Raw genomic sequence first — 10,385 nt, 5'->3', positions numbered from 1 at the left:
ACTTTTTTTTTTTTTTTTTTGAGACTGAGTTTCGCTCTTGTTACCCAGGCTGGAGTGCAATGGCGTGATTTCGGCTCACCGCAACCTCTGCCTCCTGGGTTCAGGCAATTCTCCTGCCTCAGCCTCCTGAGTAGCTGGGATTACAGGCACGCGCCACCATGCCCAGCTAATTTTTGTATTTTTAGTAGAGACGGGGTTTCACCATGTTGACCAGGATGGTCTCGATCTCTTGACCTCGTGATCCACCCGCCTCGGCCTCTCAAAGTGCTGGGATTACAGGCATGAGCCACCGCGCCCGGCCTTCATATAACTTTTTATCAGTATGTCTGCATATTCAGTATTTTGCCTAGGATCTTACTTTGGGCATGTCTTTAACCAATACAGTAAATAATAATGAAAATGTCTTATAATCTTGTGTAGGAAAATATTTCTTTTAAAGTTATGTAATTTTATCTAAAGCAGTGGTTTCCAACTGGGAGTAATTTTGCCCACAATGACACAATTGCACTGTCTTGAGATATTTTGGTTATCACAACTGGGGAAAGATGGGTTACTGGCATCTAGTGGGTACCGTCCAAGGATGCTGTCAAACATCTTACAATGCAAAGGATGACAAGCACCCCCACAACTAATAATTATGTCAATAATTCTGTGGTTGTGAAACTGTGACCTAAACATACTATTAAAAAATAAAAAAATAAAATTCATGTTAGAATAAAATATTTTCAACATATATTACCAAAAAAGAAGCAAACAAACAAAAGCCAGTAACCAGGAGTTTGAAATTATACATACAAATCAATTGAAAAAAGATAGACAAGTAGGAAAACAGTTAAACAACATGAACAAGGGATGAAATTAAATTTCAATTTAATTGAAAGGGAAACAAATCTGGCTGAAAATGCTTATTCATGATATTAATCAAAAAAATGCAAAATTAGACCAAAACAAGGTATCATTTATAACCCCAGTTGGCAAAAATTAATAAGACAATATGAATTACTGTAGCAAATGTGGATTAAGAGGAACAATTATATGTTGCTTATACTCAAACCAGACACAAAGAAAAAAAAAAAAAAAAGAATGTAAAGAGGAAAAGCACCTGAGATTTCTGAGACAATAATCAAACACAGGAGCATACTATAACTGGGGTCACAGTGGAAAAGAGATCACCTAGTTCAAGAAAGAGAATATGGCTAGAAATTTCAGAAGCTCTTTCATGGGCTTCATTCCATTTATGAATTCTTCAATTCTGACATCCCTAACCGTTATCTTAAAGTTTACATAATTGCTTAGTTGGTTTTATAAAATATAGTTTTGTCTATGATCCATTTTGAGTTCATTTTTGAATGAGGTGTAAGTTTCACATAGAGTTTTATTATTTTGCATGTGGGATGTCCAATTGTTCCAATGCCATTTATGAAAAAGTCTAATCTTACATCAATGAATTGTTTTTGCACCCCTGTCTTAAATAAAATGGTCATATTTGACTAGAGCACAAATTTCTGCAATATCTGTTTCTACAATCTCTACTTGGTTCCATTGGTTTATGTAACTACCTCATCACCATCCTACATTGTCTTGATTAATATAGTTTGTAGTAGGCCTTAAAATCGAGTAGGGTAATTACTACAGCTTTATTCTTCTTTTATCATACTGCTTTGGGTTATTTTAGTTCCTTGGCCTTTCATATAAATTTTAGAATCCACTTGTCTATACCTATAAAAAGCCTGCTGATATTTTGATTAGAATAACAATAAATCTATATGTATCAATTTGGAGATAATTGACCACCAACATGATATTTCTCTCCATTTATATAGTTTTTAAAATTTCACCAGGATTTTGTAGTTCTCCCCACTCAAATCCTATATGATTTTAGATTCTACCAAAGTATTTCATTTGTTTGGAGCTAACACATTCTGTGCTAACCAATGTCTCTTGCATTCTGTACTTTCACTTTGTGATCTCCTTTTCCTCAAGTAAATCTTTCAGTAGTTTTTGCCATGATGATCTATAAATGTAAACTCTCCTAGTCTTTTTATGTCTAAAAATGTCTTTACCAGCACTTTAAATAATAGCTAACCTGGTTCTAGAAATAAAAGGAGAACATTATTTTCACTGAGAACCTTGAAAATACTATCTTTTGGCATCTAATGATATTGATGAGAAACTGATGATAGTGTAGATGACATTCATTTGAATAAAGTTAATCGTTTTCTTCTAAAAGATTTTAAATATTATCTGTTTATCTTTGGTGTTCTGTAGTTTCACCATAATGAATTGGGGTGTGAATTGAATTCTATTATCTTGAATTGAATTCTAATATCTTGATTCACACCCAGAATTTGTTTCCATTTCTGAAACTCATGTTTTTCCACATTTTTGAAAAATGTTCAGCAATTACTTATTCAAATAATTTTTTTCCTTCACCATTTACTCAATTTTTCTAGAAATACTAGTAAATTAATGTGGAAGCCTCTTAATCTAACATATCCTTAGTTTATTTTTATTAAATGTCATATATTTGTTACACTGTACAATGTAGGAATTTCTCACTATTATTTTCCAATTCACTAATCCATTCTCCAACTGTGTCCAGGGTGGAATCAAACTGTGGAATTTTCCCATCTATTGTACTCACTATTTAAAGTATAATCTTTCATTTATGTGTAATTTCTTCCATTTCATATTCACTTATTCTTATTTCATTTCTAACAGTTTTTATTTAAAAATTTCTTGATCTGTTTTAATGATAAGATCACCTTCCATTATGTTATTAATATTGTCAGCATCATTTTTTAAGGGCTTTGCCAGAATATTCTAGTTAGAAATATCACCAGGAGTAAGTTCACTTTCTAGTAACTGACTTTATTCACAGCCTTTGTAGCATTAAACATTATCACATTTTAGAATTTTGGTTATTAGGAAGGATTAGATTTTTGTTGTTGTTGTTGTTAATTTGCTGCTGCTGCTTCTTCTTTTTAATTATTTTACCTCCCCTGTCTTTTGGCTCTCTCCCCTGTGCACATGTATCCCCCATCTTCTGTTTGGTTTAGGTATTGTCTCTATTCAGTCCCGTGGGTTCTCAATCTAGAGCTAGAACTGAAAATAAAATTTGGTGGCCAGGCACAGTGACTGATGCCTGTAATCCCAGTGCTTTAAAAGGCCGAGGTGGTAGATCACCTAAGGTCAGGAATTCGATACCAGCCTGGCCAACATTGTGAATGCTAAAAACAGAAAATATACTAAAAATTAAAAAAAATTAGCTGGGTGTGGTGGTGGGTGCCTGTAATCCCACTCACTTGGGAGGCTGAGGCAGGAAAATTGCTTGAACCTGGGAGGCAGAGGTTGCAGTGAGCTGAGATTGCTTGCATTCCAGCCTGGGCAACAGTGTGAGACTCTCAAAAAAAGAAAAGTTTGGAGCTATTTCCCTTATGGATATGGTATATCAAAGCATGAAACTAGAAGGTCAGGCTCACATTTATGAGCATTTGTAAGGATAAGTCCGTGTTCTTCTTTTGTTAGTACTTGAAATACAGCCCTAAGTGGCACTGTGTAATCGTGTATATACTGGAGGTGGGAAAGTGCAGGGATGATGTTTTCAATCTTATTTCATGAGTAAGAGAATAAACCCAGTCTCTGGCTTCCAGGGCTGTTAAACTGGATAGTACCTGTCTTAAGTGGAGCTCTTTTACTCCACTTTATATTGCATGACAAACCCTGACATAGTTATTTCCTAACTAGGAACCCTGTAGGAACATAGACTTATGATAAATGTTCATCTACTATTTGAAATAAACTGTCAGTTTAGTCTTCTCTTTTTAGAATGTATTCATTATTGCTGTGTTTTGATCAGAGAGGAATCTTTCATATATTGACCTGAAAGTCTCCGTCATTTCATTTACAATCTATTTTTATGCCTAAATTACATGACACAAGGATATTTTTACAAAGTGCACCTTTTAGTAATATTCAGAAATAATGCACAGCATGTAGAATAAACTGCAGAGGATATAGCATTTAGATGTCCCAGTAAAATCGTCAGAGGAGAGAGGAATAAATAATCCCTCAACAAAGGGAAAGGTAACAAAAGTACATATTTTAAAGATTTTTTTCAATACATGATATTGTACTTCATAAATATGTATAATTATTATTTGTCTGTTAAAAAATTTTTAAAAATCTTATAGTAGAACGATTTATAATCCTTTGGCTATATACCCAAGAAGAGCAGAAGATCAAACGCCGCATGTTCTCACTCGTAGGCAGGTGTTGAACAATGAGAACACACAGACACAGGGAGGGGAGTACTACACATTGGGGTCAGTTGGGGGGAAATAGGGGAGGGACGGTTGGGGGTGGGGAGTTGGGGAGAGATAGCAAGGGGAGCGATGCCAGATGTAGGTGATGGGGAGGAAGGCAGCAAATCACACTGCCACGTGTGTACCTATGCAACAATCTTGCATGTTCTTCACATGTACCCCAAAACCTAAAATAAATAAATGGAAAAAAAGAAAAAGAAAAAAAGAAAAGCACTGGCAAAGATGTGGAAAAAGTAAAAAAAAAAAAAAAAGGAAAAAAAAGTCTTGCTAGCCGTGGAACCAAAAAATAAATAAATAAAAATAAGAGTTTATATTACCTTAATGCAACTTTCACTGTTGATTAAAAATAAAGTTTTCCTTTTGGCTTAACCATTTTCTAACAAAGGCACCATGATAATTAAACAATTTCATCTTTTTCCAGGGGAAATCTTTCATGGTTACTTAAATAAAAAGCTTGTGAGTCATACATACGGATAAATGGCTTCTTTAACGTTTCCAAAAATCTGTTTCCCCGTCATTATAATGGTCAACTGGGTTGTCAATTCTATAAGACAGCCTCCAGGATCACACTAGTCAGAAGCAAGAGGGGAGAAAACAGAATTGAATGATCAAAGATGCAATTTTACAACACCTAAAGAAAGCTCTAAGCCATAAGATTAGGATCTCAAGGTTTTGGTTGGAAGGAATAAGGTATATTTAGCCCAATAATTCCAAACATAATCACAGAGCAGCACCAGCCTAACTGCATTAGATTCATCTGTAAACTGTGTGAAAAACACAGATTTCTGGGTCTCATTCTTAGAAAATTCTAAGTGTTTATATCTGTGTTAGAGGTGGGAGTTGGTACACTCTCCATTCTGCATAATTTGGAAACCATAAATATGTTCTAACACAATTACCCATAGTGAAATATGTTCTAACACAATTACCCATAGTGGAACCATTTATACAGAAAGTAATCATTCTTCCTTTGCAGGAAACTTTCAGGAAGAAAGAACTTAACCTATGTCATTTTATAGCTCATATTTTACTACCAAACTGTAGGCATGATATAACTTTTTGCTCAAAATAAACTGAGAAGTTTATCAAATGACAGGATTCATCTGTGAATAATACTCTCTGTCGATAGAGTCAGTGTCTAGATATCTTTTGCAAATTTTTAGCATCTGAATCAGTGCTTGGCAAACAGAAAGTGGTTAATATGAGTATGGAAGATACACACCTCACCTCTCAAGGAAATTCTTACCTCTTCACCTCTCCACTCATTAAATAAATATGTGTATTCTCCAGGATAGCCTACAAACTTTCCTTTAAAGAAAGCTACGTAGAAGCAGGCTGAGTAAAAATTTACAAACTGAAACAGGAACATTTTCAAGGTTAGACTGCTCTCATACTCCTGGTAAGTTCGAGGAATTTCTGTTAAGTTAAAAAAAAAAATAGGTTTAGCACATGTTATGTTTCCTTGAACTCTGTACTCCCTGAGACAAGTGAACATCCAGTCACATCATTCTGAGAGCCTATAGCATGCGTCCTATTCTGGCAATAGTAGGCCAATATTGAGTAACTATGGATTTGTGCTAGACTTTCTCTTACACACTTTTTATTAAGCTAATCACTGGAAAAGCCTAGGAGGCTGTTGTTACTACAGTCAGAGAGACAGTATTCTTGTCTTGGGGTTACACAGAATGTGAAATTCAAACCCATATGATATGGTTTGGCTCTCTGTCCCCACACAAATCTCATGTCAAATTGTAATTCCTACGTGCCAATGGAGGGACCTGGTGGGAGGCCACTGAATCATGGGGGCAATTTCCCCCATGCTATTCTTGTCGTAGTGAGTGAGCTCTCAAGAAAACTGATGGTTTTAAAGTGCAGCACCTACCTATGCACTCTCTCTCCTGCTGCCTTATGAAGAAGGTGTTTGTTTCCCCTTTGCCTTCCACCATGATTGTAAGTTTCCTGAGGCCTCCCAAGACACGTGAACCATGAGTCAATTAAACCTCTTTCCATTACAAACTACACAGTCTCAGGTAGTATCTTTATAGCAGTGTGAAAACAAACTAATACACCAAATAAGACTGAAGAATCTTATGCTCATCTCCAAACACTATCTTGTATCCTATAAGCACATCAGATCTCATCTGCTTACAATCATGTTTAAACAAAGTAAGCTCATGCAAAGGGAGGGATGATTTCCAATGAAATTGTGTTGCCTTCCCATGAATTAAAAGGCTATATTAATTCTGTAAACAATGTGATCAGCAAATAGTAGTAGAAACAGTACACATTTTCCCTCTCCTTTATTTAAAATGCATGATCATGATCTATCATTTAATGAATTCTAAAGATAAGAAAATATTAAATTATCTTCACCCTACAATAGAGGCTCATGAAGCACAAAAGAATAAAAAAGTACGTTTTCCTGAGCTGATAATCTCCCAGTAGCATGAGCTGATCCAGCCAAATCATGTCATTTCCAGCAATACTGGAAGAGTATTACAAATTATTTTAAAGACAGAGGTAACTCCTCCATTTTAGTGAAATGTAGCTGTATTCCTACAAAACCTGTAATGTGAACTTGAATGATTTCTTTTCCCACTGAGAAAAATGGTGAGTTTTTAGGTGCTTTTTAAAAGCAATTTATCTGCTGTGATTTTCTCACTGTTACTAGCAGAGAAAAGTAAATCTGAAAGAGAACTCCAAATTTGAAGAAGTATATAATGAAAGTCTCATCTCAGTACTCATTCCAGTGCTGACTGAAGAATGTGCTCTTTTCTTGGCATTGGCCATGATATCTACATACAACAGATTCAAAGGCGCTTGATCCCTGGAAAGTGCACTCAGAGAAGAGGCGGACGCCTTGAGTCTCCAGCTTTGATCTTACTGCTAACTTGCTAGGAAAAAGTGTAGAAGTGACTGTGCTCTGTGCTGCTTTACCTAACTCAATCTCTCACTTAAACTGTGGCCCCTTTCACTTTACCCCATGGGTTTAAGTAAAAATTTTAATATTTTATCAAGAAAATAATCCAAGTTCTAAGAGATGGCAGTTAAAAAGAAAATCACTAAAATTTAGATTTATTTAGGAGAAGCTGATTGTTCTGTTTTTCTCAAGATAGCTTCCAAAATCAATACTGTGTAAGAACCACATACATGAAATAAAAATTATCCGTGTCTTCAATAAAGTAAAGATTTTACTTAGGATTCAACTAGACCCATCAAGGGAGAATTAAGACAAGAATACTCAAAAAGACATAGAGTCCAAATTCTTTTTTTTCTCCAGTTCTTTTTGCTGCTTCCATTATAATGGACCTTGAATGTGGCTCTTGGATGATTTTGAAATAGCAGATATGGGTCTACCTATAGAGAAAAACTGCCTTAAAATGTGCCCTTTGAAAATGAACTCCTGGGGAGTGCTCCAAAATAGACACATAGCATCAATACGAATCATTCTTCAGAATCACACTAATGATTTGGCTAGCTTACCCATTTTTGTAATCCAGGCAGATATCCTTTCATAAAAGAAATTCAGGATCAAGATGACTATAAAGTTCAAGCACGATCCTGTGAGTGATGTAGCTATCTGAGGAGTAAGGAAGCTTTTGACCTGCTTTAAGGATGCATCACTTTCCATGAAACTAGCAAATGTGGCAAAGACTGACAGGCGGTACACAATTACAGCTACCATACTGGTGACGACAAGAGACATCTGGGGAAAAAAAAGCAAAGTACTGTTACTTGGGTCTCTGTATCTGTTATGAATACATATCTAACACATTGATTATTCTGTTCATCTCATATGAAGTTCTATTTAGTAGGTCTCATGTGCAAAGCCAACTAAGTCAGTCTCTCTTGCCATAGATGGCAAGATACGAACACTGGCAAGGTAAAAGGGTTAGAGATAAGGCACATGGCAGCTGCTGGTTAAGTCTAAAACAGAAATATATTCATTCTCATACTCTAGGCTCATCCTCTAGCAGGGAGTGACAAACTATAGTAGAAGGCCAAATCCTGCCCATGGCCTTGTCTGTTCTTATGTGGCCCTTAAGTTAGAAATGTTTCTTTGAATTTCTAAAGGTTACAGAGAAAAATAAAGACAATTATGTTCCAGAGCTATATGTACCCACAAATCCAAAAATATATCTGGCCCTTTCACAGAAAATGTTTGCTGACTCATGCTCTAGGTTGAAATTAAACATGTAGAATCAAGATCACTTACTTTCCCAAGAAAAATACATGTCAATATTGTATTTCATTTCCCCTCAGAATGTTGCCATTAGTGCTCTAATATGCCTGGTAGTTTAGAAATTTATACAGATTCTGTATAAATTTTTTATACTTCCCATATTGCGAAAGCATGAAGATGGCTTTCTATCAATCATTAGAGAATTTTATTCTAAAAGTTGAGGAAATGAGTCAAATTAAATAAAAACTAGTAATCAAAACCAGAATAAATTTCTGGGGACATACTCCAGAAGATTTCTCAAAAGAGTCCTGAATTGATAATTCTCCCCATTTATTGTTATCACATCTCAACGATTATTATGTAATCTAAGAAAACACATTTCTACTGTTTTAAAATGTGAAAATAATAGACTTAAAAAGAAATGTTAAAGATAAATCATGCAGGATTTATGGACTGGTGAGTCTAAATTATAGTCTACAACCATTAATCATTTACATTTCAACATGTTAACCCCTCAGAGGGTAACACTGTCTCTTTTCCTAAAATTAAATAACTGTTAAGAGGGAACAAATTTGGAAAAGGAACAGCAGGAAATAAAGTGAAAATAAAGATAAATTCATGATTTTTCTAAAAGTAACCGAAGATTCTGGAATCAGAGTAAGTTTGTTATTCTGTCCTGATTTCAAGTGATCACTTAAATGAAGTGCCATGAGGCAAGGAGAATTAGGTTTTAAGCTAAAGTACCTCCTCTTCCCTGAGATCCTTTCCCAAAGTTTAATTATAAAAAATCCATATAAATTACAGTTTATTTTGTATAAGAGCTATAACCAAGATAAAAAGATCAGGGAGGCAGAGGGAAAAGAAGGACTCAAGAGACATTGCAGATGACACTGTTGAGATAGCTCATTTAATTGCCTGTTGAAGAAATGATAACAATTTTAAAAGACATGCTCACCCATAATGTCACTGTGGCTCCTGAAAAACAGTACCATGGAATACGTGTGTATAGAGGCATGTAAGGTTCCATCTCCTGTAATGTTGAAGAAATCACAAAGAAATTCAAAATCTCCTCTCTTAGTTGAGACTACAAGCACTAGTCAGTATCATAGAGTCCAGTTAAAGTAGAAATCTCCCAAAAGGGCCTACTATACTTCATGGAAAGCTACATTATAGGGATGGTTCCTTCCCTTGAAGTAGAAATCTTCAGGCCTCATGGATGAGATATCTTACACATATTATGAGTCATAATGGATATACACAATTTCCTAAATGCTGAGTTATGATATTCAGGGCCTGGCAGACAGTAAACAAAGTCAAATAATGAGGGTTGCTGCTTAGGTAGACACATCATTTATGATGTTTAATGATGTTATAATTTTATTTTAATTGAATTGAATTGCATTACTCTGCATATTATATTAGATGCTTTCTTCATATTTTTCAGATAACTGTGTTCTTCCACATAGCTCATGATCCAAGACTTCTACCTTTAGTCTTTAAGAGTCATTAATGAAAGATATTGATACAGCTGACATTCTTAGGTGCATCAAGACATAAGCAGATTTGGCCGGGCACGGTGGCTCAAGCCTGTAATCCCAGCACTTTGGGAGGCCGAGGCGGGTGGATCACGAGGTCAAGAGATCGAGACCATCCTGGTCAACATGGTGAAACCCTGTCTCTACTAAAAATACAAAAAATTAGCTGGGCATGGTGGCGCGTGCCTGTAATCCCAGCTACTCAGGAGGCTGAGGCAGGAGAATTGCCTGAACCCAGGAGGCGGAGGTTGCGGTGAGCCGAGATTGCGCCATTGCACTCCAGCCTGGGTAACATGAGTGAAACTCTGTCTCAAAAAAAAAAAAAAAAAAAAAAAAAAAAAA

The 10,385-nt window shown here is 35.6% G+C and overlaps 1 protein-coding gene across 7 annotated transcripts in view; it reads right to left on the bottom strand.

The window, feature by feature from the left end:
• The window catches only part of ANO5 (anoctamin 5), a 94,597-nt gene that overhangs the window by 14,325 nt on the left and 69,887 nt on the right, over positions 1-10,385 (bottom strand). For all 7 annotated transcript variants that reach the window (XM_032240988.1, XM_032240990.1, XM_032240989.1 and 4 more), the window contains 4 exons: positions 9,464-9,538; positions 7,809-8,031; positions 5,572-5,741; positions 4,797-4,894 (listed from right to left, as the gene is read on the bottom strand). In XM_032240988.1, the coding sequence (XP_032096879.1) occupies positions 4,797-4,894; positions 5,572-5,741; positions 7,809-8,031; positions 9,464-9,538 (566 nt within the window). The remainder of the gene's footprint in view (positions 1-4,796; positions 4,895-5,571; positions 5,742-7,808; positions 8,032-9,463; positions 9,539-10,385) is intronic.

Source organism: Sapajus apella, unplaced genomic scaffold (assembly GCF_009761245.1).
Source record: "Sapajus apella isolate SASKATOON/1434 unplaced genomic scaffold, GSC_monkey_1.0 scaffold47, whole genome shotgun sequence".
In the NCBI taxonomy this organism is placed as follows: Eukaryota; Metazoa; Chordata; class Mammalia; order Primates; family Cebidae; genus Sapajus; species Sapajus apella.
Note: the sequence above shows the minus strand (reverse complement) of the source record. Positions and strands in the feature narration are given on the sequence as shown.